The sequence below is a fragment of the Eumetopias jubatus genome, unplaced genomic scaffold, assembly GCF_037043125.1.
Source record: "Eumetopias jubatus isolate StellerSeaLion01/CBP00866 unplaced genomic scaffold, mEumJub1_p1.0 scaffold_1, whole genome shotgun sequence".
Classification (NCBI taxonomy): domain Eukaryota; kingdom Metazoa; phylum Chordata; class Mammalia; order Carnivora; family Otariidae; genus Eumetopias; species Eumetopias jubatus.
The window spans coordinates 201,491,602-201,513,603 of NW_028274807.1; the positions used below are offsets into that span (position 1 = coordinate 201,491,602).

At 45.2% G+C, this 22,002-nt stretch overlaps 2 protein-coding genes across 11 annotated transcripts in view; one reads left to right on the plus strand and one right to left on the minus strand.

The window, feature by feature from the left end:
- Positions 1-4,526, minus strand: part of KLHL18 (kelch like family member 18) — a 53,972-nt gene extending 49,446 nt beyond the window's left edge. For 2 of the 3 annotated variants that reach the window (XM_028087139.2, XM_028087138.2), the window contains exon 1: positions 4,370-4,526. In XM_028087139.2, coding sequence (XP_027942940.1) covers positions 4,370-4,498 — 129 coding nt within the window. In that variant the 5' untranslated portion in view covers positions 4,499-4,526. The remainder of the gene's footprint in view (positions 1-4,369) is intronic. The other variant, XM_028087140.2, reaches the window with a different exon arrangement.
- Positions 4,527-5,076: 550 nt separating this feature from the next.
- KIF9 (kinesin family member 9) overlaps positions 5,077-22,002 on the plus strand; it is a 45,669-nt gene continuing 28,743 nt past the window's right edge. For 3 of the 8 annotated variants that reach the window (XR_015769414.1, XR_015769413.1, XM_088028596.1), the window contains exons 1-7: positions 5,962-6,144; positions 9,816-9,913; positions 11,354-11,519; positions 13,624-13,730; positions 15,895-16,119; positions 21,313-21,396; positions 21,508-21,600. Coding sequence is in view for 6 of the 8 variants with exons in the window: in XM_088028596.1 (XP_087884722.1) it covers positions 6,108-6,144; positions 9,816-9,913; positions 11,354-11,519; positions 13,624-13,730; positions 15,895-16,119; positions 21,313-21,396; positions 21,508-21,600 (810 nt within the window). In the remaining 2 variants the exon portion in view is untranslated. Of the gene's footprint in view, positions 5,378-5,903; positions 6,145-9,815; positions 9,914-11,353; positions 11,520-13,623; positions 13,731-15,894; positions 16,120-21,312; positions 21,397-21,507; positions 21,601-22,002 lie in introns of those variants that run through there. The other 5 variants (XM_028087121.2, XM_088028589.1, XM_088028592.1 and 2 more) reach the window with 5 other exon arrangements.

Sequence of the window (22,002 nt, forward strand, 5' to 3'; positions counted from 1 at the left end):
AGAGGACCTCTGTGGCTCCTTTTCATAGGAGTCTCCCAGCTCTCTAATTATACCTGTGTAACTCACTACACCACACAGAACATAAAAAGGGCATGCACCAACAAGTCCTTACTTCACTTCCTGATATCCTTTTCCACATACTCTTTCATCACCAAACCAGTGTGAGAGCAAATGAGGCAAGATTCTAGACTCAAATGTGTGGCTCTTAAAGCCAGTTTCAATGCGAACTGTGTACCTGGATTTAGTGGGTCAAAAGGAAATATTCTAACACTGTGCCTTTTACACATGGAAAAGACATTTCCTTCTGGAGGATAAATTCTCAGATCTGGGTTCAAAATCTTAGCAGGGGCCTTGGGAAAATGCTAGAAGACCGATGCCAGCAAATCAATGAAGTTCATTAGTAGTTGCAAAACAGAGAGAGAGAGAGAGTAGGAAGCTCCTCTGCTAAGCTTATGGGTCAGTGAATAATACGCAGGTTTGGTGACCCCATTCTTCTCTCACAAATAAAGAAAAAGGAGAATGTGAGGTGAGGGGAGAATAGAAAAATGTTAAAGTGGTGGGTCTAGATCTTATAAATAACAAACTGTGGTGAACACTTATTGAATCTGGGGAGCCTGCCTAACTTGCTGGACCCCGTGAATCTGATAGATGCGGCCTGAGCACTGGGCAACTGGTAGCCCAGAGGAAAGGAGAGGAAACCGGCTGATGGGAAGAGGGGATGAGAACCACAAAGGATGCAAACCTCTCTGCCCAGACCAAGCCGGATGCTATAGGTTGCCAAGAAGTCTTGCACTGCTATCCTCCTAACTTTTAAGATAAAATGATTTGTCATGTAGACGGACCATGGGCTTTTTCTGATAGGAAAACAATACTCAGCTGGATTCATTAACCCATGAGCCAGAGACAGGCCTTAGGAATTGCTCTTAAGACTGAACACAAAATTTTGCATGTATGTTAAGTATGTGCATTTTTCTGGGGAGAGGGTTCATTTTCAGTTTTTAAAAAAAGGTTCAAGTCAACATAGACATAGAATGTGATTTTTAAAATCCAGTATTATTACCCTTTCTGTTCTGCCTCTTCTTAATTATCCAACAGGTGCCCAAGGAATTTAAATTTCAAATATTTCCAAAAACAAAATTAAGTAAGGTTTGAGAGTTGGCAGTGAATTTTGAGAATGCGTCATACCTGCTAATGCTAACTTTCACACACTCCCTAAAGCTTGGGAAGACAGAAAAGACGGATCAGTTGTTGAGTACAACTGACCGGAGATAGATTAATTCACATGGTAGCAGATGGAATCAGTTCCGTCACTCCCAGTGATAGAAGAGGCCACAGGAGAGCATGAAAGAACATTTGAGCAGGAGAACAGAGACCAGGATTCCGGTCTCTAGTCCTAGCTCCACCGAACTCCCATCTGTGACTTTGAACGAGTCCCTTCCTCTGGGCTTGGGTTCTCATCTGTAAAATGCAGTTTACTGAAGCAGAGCAGTGGTCTGCAAACTCTTTTAAGACAATGAACATTATGTTTAGATAAAATCATCCAGAATTCATCAGAAGCTAAAACAAATTCAAAATGGCAGGTTGAACATACCCATTTATTTCTTCTCTCTCTAGAAACCCCATCGTTATTATTCATAAAATTGTCATTATTCATAAATACCTGCTGCGACTGAGCATTTACTACATGACTGTTTTAAGTGTATTAACTAATGGAATCCCTAACACTCTTATTAGGGAGGCGATGATGCCCATTTTACAGGTGAAGGAACTGAGTCCCCAGCGTTTAAGGAACTTGCCCAAGTTTCCACAGCTAGTAAGTGGCAGAGCCAGGATTCCAACCCAGGCAGTCTGGCTTGAGTCTATGCTATACCACCTCTCAGACTGACAATTAAGGAACAGCAAAGCTCCCAAGGAAAAAGAAGCAGAAACAAAGAGAGCAGATCAAAAATATCACCAAACTTTGGAAGATGAGTAGTGACTGACTTCGATGCAGAACACTGAGTGCTGCACATGACAAGCCACTTCGGAGTCCCTTCCAAACCTCAACTGTTGGAGACTCAGGTTTCCTCTGAAGGTGTGAGCATAAGGGAGGCTGAAGTCAGGCAGTACTAGTACTACCCCAGCAAAAGACTGGAGGTTTATCATCTGGAGTAGCATTACTGGGGAATTTGTCAGAAATGTAAATTCTCAGGCCCATGCCAGACGTACTGAATAAAAAATTCTGGAGTGAGGTCCAACAACCAATGTGCGAACAGGCCACCAGGTGATTCTAATACTTGGTAAAGACTGAGAAGCACTGCCCTAGCCCACTAGTCAATAAATCCATCCCACACCAAAAAGCTTCCAACTGACCTTTCAGTACCTATTTATTTGGAAGACAGTCCGGAAACATCAGAAGTTTCAGGAAAGACTCTACCCTGAGAGAAAGAGAGAGAGAGAGAGAGACCAAAACAGATTTCACAAGAGCAGCTCTAGTGCAAGGGGGTGAAATGAAGGAGAGCCTGGTTTGTTTGGCCTCTCCCCGGCCCCCACCATCACACTGCCGTGAGCTACTCCTCCGGCTGCACAGAAGAGTTAGAAAACCAGTGAAGCAAACGCTCTCTAGGTCCTGCCCAGCTCCGCCTGTCCCTTTATACTAGTCCTTATGTCCCAGATGCTTAAAACACAGCAATTTAGACAGACACTCTCAGCTGGAACTACCTCTGATAATTTTCTTGTCCCTTTGAATGAACAAAAAGCAGTGTAATGGGAAAAAAAAAAAAATCACACAAGCATTCCTGTGCTAAAGGGTTGTTATATTCTGTATTTGCATTAAATGCAGAGGCAAAACACACTGCTTCACTCTATGTAGCAAATATCTGTAACCATCCCCCTCTATCATACCCTTTTTGCTTCCCTGTCTCACAAGCTTTCGCTGGCTCACCCTTACAGCCTAAATCTTAACCCCCAAATTCTCCCCTATTCCTGCTTTTCACCAGTCTCTACTCACTCCAAGTGTTACTGCCACAACCAGATCATTCTTCTGCTTACAAACCTTTAGGAGCCGCGACATCTTCTACCATGTTATCACCATGGACAAAAATCTCTCATTTATATTTACTTCCTCTGCCTCCTTTAGTCCAGCTCATTTTTCTCAAACCCCTTGGCTCCCCGCTAAAGATCCTTTTCCCTCTCACGCCACTTCACTCCTCTCCTAGAAAACCAACCTCCTTTGGAGAATGAAAAACTTAAGGCAGGCATCATGCAAAGAATACTACAAATTTTCTCACTGAATCCTCACACTAATACTGAGAATTAGAAATCATCCCGGTTTTTAAATTTGGACACCTGAAGCTTAGAGAGATTAAGAAACTTGCCCAAGGTTATCACTAGGATTTTAATCCAAATCCTTCCATCTCCACACTCTTAAGCATTCTACTCTCCTGTCTCCAGAGGTCTGACTCAAATACGGGAAAAAGAAAAGTTTCCTTAATTCTGTAGAAAACAAGCAGGGTGAAAAGATCGCTGCATGTGTATATATATTTCATGTGGTCCTCCACAGATGCTGAGAGCCTTCCAGCCAAAGCCCAACAGGGAACACAGTTCACAGCAGCACCTTCCCACGTGGAGGGCTCCAGAGGACTCAGGAGTGAGGCCAAGGAGCAGCACAGCATGCCTCTCCAGATGCAAAGCACGGGAGGAAGCCTGGCTCTTGGGCCCAGGATGCCAGTAGGGAACAGGTGGTTAAGGAATCCCTCCCCCCCCACCCCCCGACGCAGACCCAATCCATCCTCCGAGACCTTTGTGGAGGTAGTGGTGGTGGTGCACCTTCCAGTGGGGGGCAGAGTAAATGCCCACCTCAAAAGATGTCCAGATCCGACTTTAAAAGCTCTTAAGAAACAAGGAGTAATCTAACAATCAAGGGCAAGCAATGACTCTGAAGGAGAAGCCTGCGCCTTACAACGGCACAGCTAACTTCGAGGGGCACAAAGAAATGTCTACGGTGACAAGAGAGGGTGCTTCACTGGTGCCCATCAGAATGTAGAGGCGGCCACCGCCCCCTCCTCTCCAGAGGGGTTGCAAGTCCATTTTCTCCCGTCTGTGTGACAGAAAAGGGAGGCGGGCACCCCAATGTCTCCCACCCCGAGGGCCTCAGCCGCGCTCCTCTCAGCCTGTCCTTCTAAGGGCTGAGAAGCTGTCCCTGTCCGTCTCCCCACTCAGCCCCAATTCCTCTCTCCCACTCCGCAACTCTCTGTCCCCTACTCGATCTCCCTCCAACCCCCTTGCCCCACCGCTCTGTCCGCTAGACCTCTCTTCCCCTACCCCCGCCCCTCTTTCCTCCCCACTCGGCTCCTTATCCCTCAGTTCCACGCTGCCCAGCCCTCGGTACCTTCAGCGTCACGTCGCACAGTTTGCCTTGCCGCCGGATCTCCTCCATGACGCCGTAGCCGCGACTAGGCAACTCGGACACGGAGAAGTGCACCAGGTCCTCCAGCTCCTCCGCGCCGTCCTCCACCATCTTCCCCGGCCGCCGCGACTGCGCAGGCCTGGCCGGCCGGCTCGATATTAAACGGGGCGTGGCTAGGGCCCGCGCCGTCCGCCGCCCGGAGCGCGGGGCTGGAAGCACGCGGGCCTGCGCGGCTGCCGTAGTCTCAGGAGGCTCTGCGCCGGAAGCCCCGCTGCCCCGTTTCCGGGTGCGAGCCTAGCTTTCGTTCCCTCGCTGTCCAGACCGTGCTTTCGCGCCTGCAGCTGCCGCAGTCTTTCTAGATTAACCGGTCCCATCTCCCGTCTTCCCGATTCGGCCCTGGCCTTAATCGTATCTCGACCCAGGCCGCGGACTTCATTTCCGCCACTACCCCGATACTTCCGGGATCTGCGGAAACGGCCCGTTGCCATGGCGGCTGTGTACACAGTTCTGCAGCGGCGAGTGCGGGCCTGCAGTCACTGCACAGGCAGCGGGAGGGCGGCAGGAGGGCCAGTGCCTCCGGGGCGGAGAACAGGGGCCACGCGCCGCCAGGGTGGGGAGAAGCAAGGCTCGAGAGGGGCGGGCAGCGACTGGGATCCGAACACCGCTCCACCCGGGAGTCCCCCGGCTTAGCTCGCTGATCTGTGAAACCCGAGCGGAGGAGAGGGCGCGGCATCGTTGGGGGCCCTTTCCGGCTGGCTGCGACTTAGGGTCTCTGAATCAAACGTTCCCTGGCCGCACGAGGGCTCTGCGTCGCTGCCTAGGTTGAGAGGGCGCGAAGTGGGGGCCCAGAGGTCTGGACAGTTTTCGAACTGGAGGGGGCTTCAGGATCGCCAGGTCGACCCGCTCGCTTTACAGATGAGGAAAACGCTCCACAGAGGGACAGGAATGGTCCCAAGGCCAACTGCCTCCCACAATCCACGCAGGGGTCCGGTATGTTGGGTGAGGAAAAGGGAGAAAGCCAGTTCTGCCTGGAATCGAGGCCTGGTGCGTTTGGACCCTGTTTTGGGGTTCAGATGCTGCCGCCGCTCTTGATAACTATGAGAGTTCCGTATGAGAGCGCCTGGTCTGGGCAGGAGCGCTGGAAGCTAGGGACTCGTCCCAGCAGACGCTCCCTCTCCTTTTATCTAGCCTTCAGGGGTGCTTCAGCAGTTCTTTTCATTTCCACCCTTAAAATAAATAAGGAAATCACGTGCCTTTCAGAGAGGTCTCCTGGTGACCACTCAGAGGTTCACTTATTTACACCAGAACTAAGGGCGGTGCCCATGAGAGAGGAGAATTCCCCACACGGTAGTGACGGGGAAAAAACACTGCTAAGAAAGAGGGCATGATGAGGGGCTGAATATGGCTTCTTGCAAATGGTGCCTGGAAACTAGGTGTCCTCCTGGAAGGGCTGTGGGCTCAGGGATTGGAGGTGGTGTGGGAGGGGAGTGACATATGCCCCTTGGGACTCTCTCAGTAGTGACGGAAGATGGACCCACATGTGGAGATTCAGCTGTCCTCTGACTTCCAGCCATGACCATCACTACCAACCACCATCTCTTGAGTTCCTGCTCTGTGCTGGGCACTGTTCTGGACACTGAGGGGGGATTCAAAAGAGATAAAGCACAGTTCTGTCCCTCAAGCAACTTGTAATTTAATTTGGGAGCGGAAACCCACTCAAATGATGCGGCGTAAGAATGGTAACAAGCGTTATTTCAGTAAGTGCAAGATGGCATGGGGTCTCTAAATATCTGGGTGTTGAGTGCCTGCTGAATAGCGCCTTACAAGAGGAGTTAAAGAGAGAAGGCTTGCCGGGGCGGGGTGCAGGGGGAGAGGGAGGCCTGGCTGGCTCAGTCCTTTGAGCATGCGACTCTTGATCTTGGGGTTGGGAGTTTAAGCCCCATGTTGGGTGTAGAGATTACTTAAAAAAATAAAATCTTAAATTAAAAAAAAAATAGAGAAGGCTTGCCTTAGGTGGGTATAGCTCCTGGCATACTTGGAGCGGTGGATGTGAGTATGGGGCGGACCTTGGGAAGATAGGGGGACTGCATGCGCATGTGCATGTTGGCAAGTTGCAGGCCCCAGTCTGAGGGGAGGGCATGCTTTGGCTTTCCTATGCTGTTCTTGTGCTGGGTGGGTGGGGGCTTCCAGGAGGGAGGTCTGAGCACCTGCCACCTGGGCTGGTTCCATTCAGAGGGCACCCAGGGCAGGAGGCTGAGCCCTCAGACTGGTGTGAGCAATGGTTCCCAGAGCTTTAGAGATTGAGGGTAAGTTTGCTTGTGTCAAAACACACCTTCCTCCACTCTCAACTTCCCAATAGCCTAGATCAAAGTGAACTTGAAGTTGAGATTTTTCTCTTCAGTTTCCTCAATTTGGGATCCATGTTAGAGCCATTTGTGGCTTTGTATCTCTTGAGCTCAATTTTGCAGACAAAACTTTTAGGACCGAAATTGGATAAGCCATTACCCCGATCACCTTTCAGATCCATTTTCTAAAAATTAAAAGGTCTGAATTGTCCCCTGGTGGCTGGGAAAAGACTTCCATGAAATAATTACTTGAGGAATGTAGCAAGTGGACACAGGTCTGCAGTAGGCAAATATGAAAGTGACATGTTTGCTTATTTGATTTGACATCTGAAGGCCTTGTAACAGGTTAGAGTTTCATTTGTTGACATCATTGAAATTGTAAACAAAGGGCAGGGCCCATCTATTTATTTTGCTTCTGTAGCAATACTTAATGCCATTGATGACAGTTAATATAATTGTAATAGGAAATCATTGCAAGTTGTATTTAGAAATGTAGAGAGACATTAATATTTTCAAAATCTGTAATCTTTTTTATCAGGTAACATTCAATGAACCTCTCTTAGATAATACATGTAAAAGGTTAATATTCTTTATTTAATGTGCTTTTTTAAAAAAAGTGAAATAATTAGGGGCACCTGGGTGACTCGGCTGGGCGTCTGCCTTCGGTTCAGGTCAGGATCTTGGGGTCCTGGGATCAAGCCCCACGTCAGGCTCTCTGCTGGGTGGGGAGTCTGCTTCTCCCTCTCGCTCTTCCCTCAGTGCTCTCTCTCAAATAAATAAATGAAAGTCTTTAAAAAAAAAAAGTGAAATAATTAACTGTAATTCAGAGAAGAAATCCCTGTCATGCATGACTTTTTCTTTACAGTAAAGGTCTTAACAATTAGTTTTTAAAAGATAATAAGCATCGTATCAGTTTATTTGTTAGAGTTCTTCACAATTGCTCAAGCAAGCTATTTTTTCCTTAACCACCATGCTGTTGCTATTTGCCAATTTGAATATGAAATTGAATCAGCTCCCTATGTGTCTCATGTTTCCCTAACTCCTCATAAATTGAACAAATTCCTTTGCTGGTTGTTTTTTTGTGTTTTTGTTTGTTTGTTTTGTTTTTCAAAAATACCTAGAAGATTTCTTTGGCTTCAACTCCTCTTTCCTGCCCCATGAAGGTACAGGTAATTTTAGTGGCAAATGCCTCGTTTCTTATTGAACTGGTTTAACCCTGAGAGGGAGGTCAGAAGAGAAGCATACCATGCAGCACACATCCAGACCCTTGGGCCTTGTCTCTATTCCAAGTGTGTTTTGTACATTTGGAGCATGAACTCTATAAATGAGTTTTTAACATTCTTTATATGCATAGTTCCATAAAAGTGAAATTATCGAAATGTGAAAGCCCAGTGTTAGGAGTACACGACCATAGACTACTTGATGATATTGTTCCCATTATTTGAAAAAGAAAGAAAGAAAAAATATTCAATCAATATTAGGAAACCTTATATGTAAAATTAGAAACGTTTCCTCTTTGAACAACTTAAAATTGTATCATGTTAATTTCCCTAATAGTTTCAAACAATGAAGTTTAATATATTTTCATAGACTTTCATCTTGTTTTCTAGTATTAACTAGGTTTAATGTAATTGATGATGATTAGAGATTGATTTTTCCTTAGCTTTCCTTAGAGCTCTTGACATTTTCTCTCAATATTTAATCCTTTGTCATCAGTATATAAGAGGCACGTGAAGAGCTAAGTTTTAAGTTCCCCTCAAAGCAATAAAAATAGCACAATCATTCCTTCTGCTTAAAAGCCCTCTTTGGTTCTCTATGTCAGTGCTGGAACCAAAATTTTCTGTCTAATTAGTATTAAATATTTTTACATAGTCATTCTCAGGAGAGGACCTCGTGTGGTTTCGCCAATGAGACTGATATCCAATGAAATAGGAGATTTATTAGTTATCGTTTGGTTGTGTAATTCAATTTTTAAAAAAATTTAAAGATTTTATTTATTTGGGAAAGAGAGAGAGCATGCGAGTGGGGGGAGGAGCAGAGGGAGAGGAAAAGAATTCCAAGCAGACTCCTTGCTGAGGATGGAGCCCGACACAGGGCTGGATCTCACAACCCTGAGATCATGACCTGAGCCAAAACCAAGAGTTGGACCCTTAACCAACTGAGCCACCCAGGTGCCCTTGATTTTTAAAAATTTTTATAAAATACTTCAGTTAGACAGGATCTAAGAGATTAATTAACTCTCCCCTCAATGCAACAGTCCCTTTGGTAGCATCCCTGCTAGGTGGCATCTTGAATTTGCTTGAGTTTTTAACATTATAGGACAGCTCTACATAGTAGGAAGGCCACTTACCCAAATCTCCCTTCCTAATCCTTACATCTGTAAGCTTACATCCTATTCCATGAAGCTACCCCAAGCATTTATTTTAACATTTTGTTACACATGGTAGTTATTCATGGTAGTATATTAAAGAAATACAAATTTAAGTATGTCTACCTGAAAGAAAATATAGTTAGGTTTGAGAGAGGAAGAGGAAGTAGAGGACTGTCTACTTTTTCTCTCAATGGACTGCCAGAGAAGAAAGAATATTTGATGCATGGGCTAGATTAAATATACTTCTAGGGAATCATTTTTCTGGTGTGTCAAATGGAGGTAGAGGAGGAGGTGCTGCATCTGAAGTAATGTATGTTAGTGAAGAAAAGAAAATTAATTTAAATGCATTTCCTAAGTATTTTAGAGGAAAATATAATGAATGAGGCAAAGCACAAGTGGACTCCGTTACAGAACATTTTTAGGAAACATATCTAAGATTAGGCCCCTCAAGGGAGCATTCTTTTTGCCTTGTATATCTGTCTCTTAGGGGGCCATTGGTGGAAAACGATGAGTCAACCCCTGTACTTGTTGAGCCGTGTCCTGTGGGTAAAGCCCTGACATGCTAGGGGTAAAAAGGAAGACTGGCTCTCAGTGGAATAGGAAAACACAGACTCCGTGTCACTCTGTTCTGATCTCCTTCATGAATGACACCTCCCCACTAATTGTCATCTGATGACGACTACTGAAAGCTGCACTATTTTCTTCTTTTTAGCTAGAATGGGCACTAGGAAAAAAGTTCATGCATTTGTCCGTGTCAAACCCACCGATGACTTTGCTCACGAAATGATCAAATATGGAGATGACAATAAAGTAAGTGCAACGTGCTTGCCCTCACCGGCCCGGTGCTCTCTGTCCCCCCTTGCTACAGCGTGACCCTGTTTCTAAATAGCCTTTAAGGACCGAGACAGAATTGACGAAAGTTCAGATGGACTCCAGAGTCCAACAAGTCCAAACCCCTCCCCCTGAATCGCTTTCGATGAGGAAACTCTCGAAACTCCCATTTTTAATTATATTTTTGGTTAATACATTTAACCTCCAGCCTTGTATCTGATACAGAAAAGCTGATGTTTGTCCACACCCATAAAACTTTCTGGTGATCAGGTCTGTTACATAATCTCCCCAGGGGTCCAGGTAGAATGTCTTAACTTGATAACTGTTAAACTTACCAAACCAGTGGGAAGAACTCCCCGAGAGAACTGGAAAGGTTTATCCATCCCCATGCCTTTACCACTGTCCTCACAGTCTTTCTGAAGCCCATGACAGGCTTGGGACAGGTTGAGAGAGTCCTGTGTTTTCACTCAGCAAACAACTGTGAATCCACTGTGGGTGGCACTGAGACGTTCCTTAAGGGAAGAATTCAAGAGCAAACTCCCCAAGCTTTGCAAGTTTTGGCAGTCAGAAAAGAGCTCAAATGGGGCATGGTTTCAACAAACATAGAAGCGCAGATCATTTAATGTATGAATGCACCAAGCCCCTCTTGATCTTACTTTTTCTGCATGTGGCTGTGTCTTGGCTCCTGGATTAGGGCAGCCAGGATAAAAATCCAGTAAGAGGCTCTTTACATCAGAAGTCCCCATAGTGAAGATTGGAATCTACCATTGACCTAACACAACAGGTTCCTAACCCAGCTGCTGCCATAGTGTTTTGCTGTGGAGGGATGTAAAAATCTAACTTTTTTTTTTTTTTTGGAAATCTGTGCATCTAAAAATATGCTGATTACAAATGGGTAGGCACCCATGATTTGCTGTAATACCAGTGAGGAACGATGAGAAGTCAAGAGGAGCCTTTTCTGTGGCTATTCATCATTACTCACAATGGCCCATAGCATGTAAGAGATGTGGCTCAAGCCCAGGCCTCTGTCAGGAAGCCCACTGTTTTCCCTGGCCTAATCCAAGGCCTTACTGTGCTTAGTGAATGTGTCTAAAGCTTATTTAATAGAAACATAATAAATATGCTTGACCCCATATCATAGATGGGGGAACCAAGACAAACAGCACCCTGTAACCTAGGGTAACAAATTCTGAAACTAGTAAGTGCTCCAGTTTCCTGATCCTTCCACCTGAAGAGTTGTGTGGCCTCCCTGCAGGAGCTTCCTTCTCCCATCCCAAAGAATTCATTGGAATATTGGCCCATTGGTGGGAGTCCCTGTTCTTCCTAAAGTTCACTTCCTCTATTTTCTCCAGGTCAGGCCTCAGCTAGTAGTGAGTTTTTCATACCAGTTTTCTAAACACTAACTCTCTCTCTTCCTAGAGCATTGATATTCACTTAAAAAAGGATCTTCAGAGAGGAGTTGTCAATAACAAGCAGACAGACTGGTCGTTCAAGCTGGATGGAGTTCTCCACAATGCCTCCCAGGACTTGGTTTATGAGACAGTTGCAAAGGACGTGGTTGCTCAAGCCCTCAATGGATACAATGGTAATTTAGTTAATTGTCAGTTGTTTTACATAAGAACCCTCAGAACCCTTCAAAAGAGTTGCATTTTATGGTGAATGAAAGAAAAGATAACCTCTCATGCTAACTTCTGTTTGCTTATTTGTCTGTCTCTGCATTCTTACGGTGGAAAACCGATTATTTGCTTGGTGATATCGTGGGCATGACTTGATCCAAAGTTCTGGGATCCTACCTTCATAGGAAGATTCAATGGCTGTCGCTCTAGGTCCTGGGGATGAACTATTATCCTGTTTCACATATCTCAGAAATTAGCTTGGAAGGTAATGTCCTTATGAATTTGACTGAGTCCAAATACTTTTCTCTTGGCTACCTGCTAGGAGCTACTTCCGTTCATTCTACCAGCAAAATCAGTCTACCCTTCCTATTCTAGTATAGGGTTGTTTACATATAGCATGAAAAAATGGAGTGGAGTTTGATTGTCTTAACAAATTAAAAGCAGCTTTATTGGGAAAGTTTTATAAACTAGTTCAGTCTAAGATTGCTTGAAAATCTTAAGATTTGAAAATCTGGGGCGCCTGGGTGGCTCAGTTGGTTAAGCGACTGCCTTCGGCTCAGGTCATGATCCTGGAGTCCCGGGATCGAGTCCCACATTGGGCTTCCTGCTCAGCAGGGAGTCGGCTTCTCCCTCTGACCCTCTTCCCTCTCGTGCTTTCTATCTCTCATTCTCTCTCTCTGTCAAATAAATAAATAAAAATCTTAAAAAAAAGTACCCAACATATTAAAAAAAATAATAAATAAAAGTCTGTTTAGTGTTGACACCCACACATTGTAATGTATCCTGCTTGTGATACATAGGCGTGGTCCTCATTGACCCTGAGGGGATGTGGCCTTGAAGAGGTAGAAGACGAGGAACTAAGAAGGCCTGGGAGGTTAAGAGTCTTGGGCCCTGGGTGCTGTGGAATCACATATGGGCCCCAAGGGCCAGCTGCCGTGACTCCTTCCTGCACACTTGTGTTAGTAGACACTGTTTCTGACCTCGGCTCACTTCCTGAATTAGAGCCCCTTGTGTAAAACCTACCAATCCCGGGAACTAGAGCATTGGTGTGGTGAAGGCAAACACTGATTTTCACGGCCCAGCGTTGCCCTGAAGCAGCGTTTGGGATGGGTCTGGCTCAGGCTGGCCAAGCCAGGAGGAAGGGCGGATGGGAACCAGCGCTCAAGAGCCTGGTGGTGATGGTAGACCTCATAGACGTGACAGGTGCAAATGAAGTCTTCCTGGAGAGGGTGGTGGGACCAGATCAGGACCTGTCATGGCGGTGTTTCTCAAAGTGACATGGGACCAACTAGCCGCCCTGTTTGATCCTGTGGGAACTTGCAGTCTACAGAGAATTCTCACCATTAACAGGAAATGCCCTTTCCACGCCCATTTCTTCCTGGGGATTTTGAAAGCTCTTCTTGCCTCTTGCCTGGCCAGCTCCAGGGAGGCCTACGCCTGAGCCTGGCAGTTCATGGCTTTGCTAAAGAAGGACTGTTCAACCAGTGGTGCCGGATTCTGAATGTCTTAATTTTTCACTTCAGGGCACCTGGGTGGCTCTGTCGTTAAGCGTCTGCCTTCAGCTCAGGTCATGATCCCAGGGTCCTGGGATCGGGCTCCTTGCTCAGCAGGGAGTCTGCTTCTCCCTCTGCCCCTCCCCCCTGCTTGTGTTCCTGCTCTCTCTCTGACAAATAAAACAAAATCTTTAAAAAAAGAAGGGCTGGAGTTCAGTGTTTCTGTCTTCCTCCTCACTTGTCTAGGAAAATTCCCAGTTTCTCTGTTCCCTGATATTCCCTGCTCTGCTCAGAAGCCCGAGGGTGAGATCCTCTCTTGGCACAGGGATCAAATAGAGCACTACATGGGCCAGATTCAGAGCGGCGGTCTGTGTTTAGACCATTTATGTCCCTGTTTCCCTGCCCACCCATCACCCGCCCCCCCCCCCCCCAAGGCAGGAATTCCTCATGTCCACAGCTGCTCTGATGGCCACCTCCACACCAGGATCCAGACTGGCACCAGGCATGCTGGGGGATAAGAGAGCTATCCTCGGAGCTCTTTTCCTGGACATCACCAAGACGTGTTTCCAAATATTTGCAGGTACCATCATGTGTTACGGGCAGACAGGAGCCGGCAAGACATACACCATGACAGGGGCAACTGAGAATTACAAGCACCGGGGGATCCTTCCTCGTGCCCTACAGCAGGTAGAGAGTGGGCCCACAGGTGGGGTGCCTCACAGTTCCCCGCCCCTTACCACAGCTGCTGCTGACCCCAGGCCTGCTACCGGATACAGGATATACGTTGAGGGGGTGGGGGTACAGAGGCCTCAGGAAACTGGGAGTTTGGGTTGCAGAGTCTGACCCAAGCCCGTGCAGAGCCAGTTTCATTTGTGAGGACGTGCCAACTGGCTTCTTGCTGCTGTGCTGGTCGGTGATCCTGTAATTGAGGATTTGGAGGTCCTAATCATTATGTTCCTTCCTCGTTTTAATGAGGGGGGTATGGACTCTTAGAGAGCTTCCTTACTGGCCTGCTCTGGCTTCTTCCACCACCACAGCCCCAGAAAGAGCAAAGGGAAAAAGCAGGCACAACATGAGCGTTCAGGACTGAGTCAGCCCTGGAGGGTCTGGGAACTCTGACTGAAGATAGGACAGAGGGCCCTTCCTTCGGAGTTCTGTGAGGATCCTCTGTTGGGAGGTAGGAGGTAAAGGGCTTTTACCCCAAAAGCGTCTTGAGGTTTTATAGCCCTGTCCTGTAAGAAATGGAGAGGACCCTCTAGTGTATAAACCACCCATGCTCTAACTGGTGAAGCAATCTCCTTCATGCCCCGCTGTCAAAAGCTTTAGGAGCTCAGCATCTTCGACTTCAGTAGTGGAGTCCAGCACTGCCTGGTAGAAATAAAATGGAAGCCACACATGCAATTTTGAGTTTTCTAGTAACCACAGTTTGAAAAGTAAAACAGGCGAAGTTGATTTTAATGATATATTTTATGTCAGTATATGCAAAATATAATGTCCGCATATAGTCAGTAGGAAAATTCTTGAGATATTTTGCATTATTTTTGTCACACCAAGTCTTTGCAGTGTGTATTTTACACTTACGGGCCATTTCAAAATTTAGACACTAAATACTCATCAGGAAAACTTGATCTGTGTTGAGATTTCATAAAATTTACAGTTGGAAAAGTAGATTTATAAACCCAAGTTGTTCCAAACATACTGAAAAGTTTACCAGTAACTGAACTTAGGACTGCTTTGAAATTTAAATTCAAATTAATTACAATTTTAAAAAAATTTTCAAATTCCGCCCCTCATATTTGTGTCAGCCACATTTCAAGTGCTCAGCAGCCCCCTGTGGCTAGTGTCTACCATGTTGGACAGCACCCACCTAGACTGTTAGAGCAAGGTGGGGAAAGTGCTCAGCAGCCCCCTGTGGCTAGTGTCTACCATGTTGGACAGCACCCACCTAGACTGTTAGAGCAAGGTGGGGAAAGTGCTCAGCAGCCCCCTGTGGCTAGTGTCTACCATGTTGGACAGCACCCACCCAGACTGTTAGAGCAAGGTGGGGATCTCAGGGATCATCCAGCCCAACCCCCACCGCCCATTTGACAATTAAGAAAGTTAAGGTCAAGAGAGGGGAAAAGACCAGTCCAAAGTCACCTGCCCATAAGTACCAGGGAGGGTATTAGGAGCTGGGAAGGCTGAGTTTGGGCTTGGCTTCTCTCTGTAACTGAGTGATCATAGACAAATACTTTCACTGCATGGAGCTTTTCACAGGTGGGCATTGCCCCTGCCTTGCTTCAATCACAGAGGAGTTGTGAGAATGGAATTAAATAATGGCTGTGAAAGAGGCATCTATATGGTGAGACCCCATAAAATAAGGGATCTTCACTCCAGAGTCTTTTCCATTTATCATGTCATGGGGCTGTTCAATCTGTTAAGTCAGGCCTCAGAAAACTACATGATAATAATTATCACTCAGTGGACTAATAATTGTGATTGTTGATGATGATGACCATCATGCCAGCTAGACTGTAAATTCTTTTAGGACAAATATTTTAAAGATTTTATTTATTCATTTGAGACACAGAGAGAGAGAGAGAGAGAGAGCATGAGCAGGGGGAGAAGCAGAGGGAGAGGGAGAAGCAGGCTCCCCGCTGAGCCAGGAGCCCGATGCGGGGCTTGATCCCAGGACTCTGGGATCATGACCTGAGCTGAAGGCAGACGCTTAACCATATGAGCCACCCAGGCGCCCCAGGACAAATATTTTTTTACTGTACTTCTTGATATTCCCCGCTGAGGTCAGAACCCTCCTAACACTGGCTGGTCATTGGAGTTTTCTCTTCGTGACTACGTCCAATCCCTCATCCAGGTTTTTAGGATGATCGCAGAACGCCCCACACATGCCATCACTGTGCGTGTTTCCTACCTGGAAATCTACAACGAGAGTCTCTTTGATCTCCTGTCCACTCTGCCCTATGTCGGACCGTCAGTCACACCAATGACCATTGTGGAAAACCCTCAAGGGGTCTTCGTTAAGGGCTTGTCAGTCCACCTTACAAGTCAGGAGGAGGATGCCTTCAGCCTCCTTTTTGAGGTGAGATGACCAAGTCTAAGGGACCTTTCCTTCCTTCCTTCTCTCCTTCCACCCTTCCTCCCTCCTTCCTCCCTTTCTTCCCTTTTTTCTTTTCCTCCCTCCCTCCCTAGTTTTTTTACTTACTTTGATAATCAGAATGAATATTTATATATGCTCATTAGCAAGTTCAGATAGTAAAGAAAAAAATACAGGAACAAAAAAAGAATTCACTCATCTGTTTCCTACATACAGCAACAATAATGTATGTTTTGGCTAATTTCCGTCTTTTTTTCCCATGCAATTTTTTCTTAACATAGTTGAAATTGTCCTTTTTTTTCAGTCAACATGAAATCATGGGCATTTGCAGTATAGAAAAAAATAAGGATTAGCATCCTTAGTATATAAGAGCTCTTACAAAACTGTAAATTCCCCAGTGTATGCTATTCTTTTAAAAGTCATATAGGTTGGAGCTCTTTTTTTTTTTAAGATTTTATTTATTTATTTGTTTATTTATTTATTTATTTGAGAGATAGCGAGCATGAAGGGGAGGAGGGGCAGAGGGAGAGGGAGAAGCAGGGCTCTCCGCTGAGCAGGGAGCTGGATGTGGGGCTCGATCCCAGGACCCTGGAATCATGACCTGAGCTGAAGGCAGATGCTTAACCGACTGAGCCACCCAGGCGCCCCTAGGTTGGAACTCTTAAACATTGTTGCTGAAATGTGAAATGGTGCAGCCATTTTGGCAGTTTCCTAAAAAGTTAAACACTAATTTTATCATCAGATCTAGCAATTCTATTCCCAGGTATCTTCCCAAGAGAAACGAAAGCATGTGTTCACACAAAGACTTGTAGGCAAATGTTGTAGCAGCATTATTCATAATAGCCAAAGACTGGAAATAACCAAAATATCCATCACATGGTGAATGGATCAACAAAATGTGGTACATCCATATGATGGAGAACTATTCAGCAATAAAAAGAAATGGACTACTGTTATATGCTACAAGATGGATGAGTCTCAAAAAAATGCTCAGTAAAAGAAACACAAAAGATCCATACTGTATGATTCCACTCATTTGAAATGTCCCAATAGACACCATCTTTAGAGATAGAAAGCAGATTAGCGGTTGCCCAGAGGAAAGAGTGGGAAATGGTTGCACATGGGCCCAGGGAACTTTTTGGAGTTACACAACATTTCTAAAACAGGACTGTGGTGATGGTTGCATAACTCTGTAAATTTGCTAAAAAACAATCACTGCATCGTATGCTTAAAACAGAGAATTTTATGCTATTTAAATTATGTGTCCATAAAACTTTTTTTTAAAAGTCACCTAGGTGTCCTCAGGGGTGCTTTACACCTGGAGCCCTTGCATCTACAGGGAAGAGAGCGTCCCAGGAGGCAGCTGTAGGGCATTCTTGTCTTCTTGTTGCTCCTAACATTTCACCGTGACTAATGATGTTTGCTGGAGGATTTTGGTGGCTTCAGGTTAAAGAAGGTCCAAGTTTGGGAAGAGTTTTTTTTTTTTTTTTATCATGAATAAGTATTTATTCATACCCTTAGTAATAACCACCCTCCTGACCTGTGATCATTTCATTGGTCTTTGTAGCTTTATCACCCATGTTTCCTCCAACAGCAAGTGTAGTTTAATTTTTTTGAAATTTTTTATATGAAAGGAATCACGCAGGATGAATTCTGTCTGATTACTTTTCCCTTTTATCTACTTTTTATGTGAAATGCATCTGCATTCTTGCTGTATATTTTTCATTGTCATTATCATTGTATTACATTGGGTGAATATACTACAAGCTAGTTATCCACTCTTCTACTAATGGACGTTTGGGTTTTCCTAATTCGGGGGATATTTCAGACAATGCCACTGGGACCATTCTTGTATATCTGTTGGTGCACGTAGCATGAATTTTTCTAGGACTGCCAATATGGGTCATTGAGTATGTGTGTCTTAAGTTTTCTTAGGCAGTGCCAACTCTTTTCCATAATGGTACACTCCCACAGCAGGTTATCAGAATCCTGAGTGTTCTGACCTTAAAATTTTGACCAATCTGGCTGGTGTGTGGTGTTTCCCACCGTGGTCTTCCCTTTTCATCTTTCATTACTAATGAAATTAAGGACCTTTTCATGTGTTTATTGACCATGTGGATTTCCCTTTTCCTGTCTTTTGGTTTTTTGTTTGTTTGTTTTTACAGATGTCCTTTCTTCTTTCTCTTACTGATCTGCATGAATTCTTTATATACTCGGAAAACTAATTCTTTTTCAATTATACGTATTGCAAATATCTTATGTTTCCTGTGGCTTCTTTTTTTCTTTCTCTTTTTTTGTGTTATTTAATGAAAAAAATTCCTGATTTTAGGTTAAGTGAATTGTGTGTGAATTTTTTGTTTGGCTTTTTGTGTAAAGAGCATATAAAAGGATTTTCTTTAAAAAATATCCAGGGGTAGAGGGGCACCTGGGTGGCTCAGTTGGCTAAGTGTCTGCCTTCAGCTCAGGTCATGATCCCAGGGTCCTGGGATCGAGTCCTGCATGGGGCCCCCTGCTCAGTGGGGAGCCTGCTTCTCCCTCTCCCTCTGCTCCTCCCCGGCACTTGTGCACTTCTCTCTTTACTCTCTCTCTCTCTTTCTCAAATAGATAAATAAAATCTTTTTTTTTAAAGATTTTATTTATTTATTTGCCAGAGAGGGAGGGAGGGAGAGAGAGAGAGCACAAGCATGGGGAGCAGAGGCTGAGAGAGAAGCAGGCTCTCTCCCGGGCAGGGAGCCTGATGCAGGACTCGATCTCAAGACCCTGGGATTATGACCTGAGCCGAAGGCAGACGATTAACGGACTGAGCCACCCAGGCGCCCCAAACAAATAAAATTAAAAAAAAAAAAAAATCCAGGGGTAGAATTCACCAGTGAAGTCATCTGATCCTGGACTTTTATTTGTTGGGAGGTTTTTGATTACTGAATCAGTCTCCCTAATAGTAATTGGTCTGTTCATATTTTCTGTTTCATCATAACTCAGTCTTGGTGGTGCGACAGTCTTTGTCTTTTAACTGAAGCATTTCATTCCACTTGCACTTAATGTAAATTACGCCTATAGCTGGTTTACATCTGTCGTGTTACTGTGTGGTTTCTCTTTGTTCCATTTGTTCTACATTTATTTTTCTTACCTGTTTTGCCCTCTTTTATTTATTTATTTAAAGATTTTATTTATTTGAGACAGAGAGAGAGAGCGAGCACGAGTGGAGGGGAAGGGGCAGAAGGAGAGGGAGAAGCAGGCCCCCCCCACTGAGCAGGGAGCCCCATGTGGGGCTCGATCCCAGGACCCCGGGATCATGACCAGACGCCTAACCAACTGAGCCACCCAGGCGCCCCTGCCCTCTTTTTAATTGAATATTTAATTTTTTATTGTCCTGTTGCCCTCTTTACTAATTTAGAGGTTATATGTTCACTCATATTTATATTCCCTCACTCTCTCAGTTTATCCTAGAAATAACAACTTGCACATTTAGTTAATACACATACATGCACACCCAAATGAGCATATCTGCCTGGTAAAATCTGAATAATCTCTGTGGGTTATACCTGTGTCAGCTTCTTTTTTTTTTAAATTTTTTATTGTTACGTTAATCACCATACATTACATCATTAGTTTTTGATGTAGTGTTCCATGATTCATTGTCTGCATATAACACCCAGTGCTCCACGCAGAACGTGCCCTCTTTAATACCCATCACCGGGCTAACCCATCCCCCCACCCCCCTCCCCTCTAGAACCCTCAGTTTGTTTTTCAGAGTCCATCATCTCTCATGGTTCCGTGTCAGCTTCTTGACTTTGATACTGTGCTGTGGTTTTGCAAGCTCTTATCACGGGGAGAGGCTGAGTGAAGGGTACAGAGGACTTGCCTGTCCATTTCTTTGAAACTTCCTGTGGTGGATCAAAATAAAATGTCATTTTATCATAATGTTATGTCTTACTATAACATTACCATTTTATTCATGTTATAATTACTTTAAAATCACACCTTTCAAAATCTAAAGTTCATAAAAACCTCCCCCTCCTCCTGGATTCTGTAAGAACCTTAGGATCATCGCCTTGTCTTTTACGTTTTTGTTTTTTGACTCTGCAGGGGCATCATTATTAACATCTTATATAGTCTGCATTCTTTCACAGTTACCCTCATATTACCACTTTCATTGCTTTTCCTTTCTTTTCTCCATAACCTTCCCCTGGAGAATGTTTTCCTTCTTTCTGTTCTACATCCTTTACGGTGAGCATGCTGGTGACAAAGAGTTTCTTGTTTTTTGAAATGTCCTTATTTTATCCTCAATCTCGAAAGATATTTTTGCTGGGCGTAATATTCTATTTTGGCATTTTTTCCACTTCTACCATATTAAAGACATCATTGCAAAGTTATGGTTTCCATCATTAGTAGTGAGAAGTCAACTGTCAGTCTATTCAGCAGTCTTTTCAAAGTATGTTAGTCTGGGCTCTCTGAGAAGCAGATGCCAAGATGGGATTAAATGTGCATAGGTTTTATGAGAGGAGAGGTTCCCGTGTCAAGGAAGCAGGAAGGGAACTGGGTAAGGCTGGACAGCTGTCAGGCCACGATGCAAGTCCTACCTCAGGTGACGGGAGGGAAGGTCAGGTGGAGTTTCCTAGACTGCCATGCCGCGTAAGGAAGGCTCGGGGGCAGTTAGCAAAGGACTCTTCACGGAGGGAAGCGCACTTCTCAGGTCATCAGAGGTTGTCTAGTGGAAGCCAGAAAGACAAGGGCAGAGGGCACTTCACAAAGGGGACTGAAGGATGAAGGTGACGTGACCCCTTACGCTCTTGGTGAATGTCACTGAATTTGTAGGACAGGCGACAGTGAGAAGCTGTTGGAGATATGGCCATGGGGGTCAGCCAGGGGGTCAGCCAGGTCTGCTCCGCAGCTCAGGGCTTCCCCTCCCCTGGGGGCCCTGTCATCACTGCTTTGGGACTTGTTCAGAGCATTTCTCTGGGGCCTTTAAGGGGACTGTGGAGTCCCTCCCACAAGGATCTTTTTCTCCTAAGAACAGCCATTTCCACCACATCTTTAAGTGTATTCTGGTCATAGGTCCCAATCCTGTGAATTAGAAACAAGGGCCTGCTGTGCCTTTAAAAATACAAATTAATTCATTTCTCATAATTTTTAAAAGTAATTTTTCAAAATGTTTTCTATGTTCCCCCTCCTCTTCAGGGAGAGACCAATAGGATTATCGCCTCCCACACAATGAACAAAAACTCATCCCGGTCACACTGCATTTTCACCATCTACGTGGAGGTGAGTGCGAGCTCCTTAAATAGCCTGGGAGGGGCGGCCGAGTCTCGCGGGCCCCGGCTCTGTCAGAAGCTTCTCCCTGTGACGTCTCACCTCTGTTTGGATGTTTCGTAGGCCCATTCACGGACTTTATCAGACGAAAAGTACATCACTTCCAAAATTAACTTGGTGGATCTAGCGGGCTCGGAAAGGCTGGGGAAGTCTGGGGTAAGTGGGTAGCGGGAGGTTCCTTCCCAACAAACCACAGCCCTGTTTCCGGCATAGCGGCTGTGCACATAGGCCGTCCCTCAGGGGGCATTTGTGAGCCCAGTCCTCAGCTAGGCACACTAGAGCACGTGGGCTTGACCACGTGTTGCTGGGGGGACGGAATTAGTAGAGGTGTTGCTAGGGGGACGGAATTAGTAGAGGTGAACCAGCAGCAACATAGTTGCAGTTCCCACCTAATGGCATTTTTGTAAACATTGAATGAGATGATGGCCCCTAAATTCTTAGCAAGGTGTTGTTCGGCTGTCAGTAAGTGCTCAGTAAATGCTTTGTGCTAGTGTTAGCATTTCTGTGTATGAGGGTGAGTGTTCACATGAGTCTTTCATCTCAGATATTCATATGAAC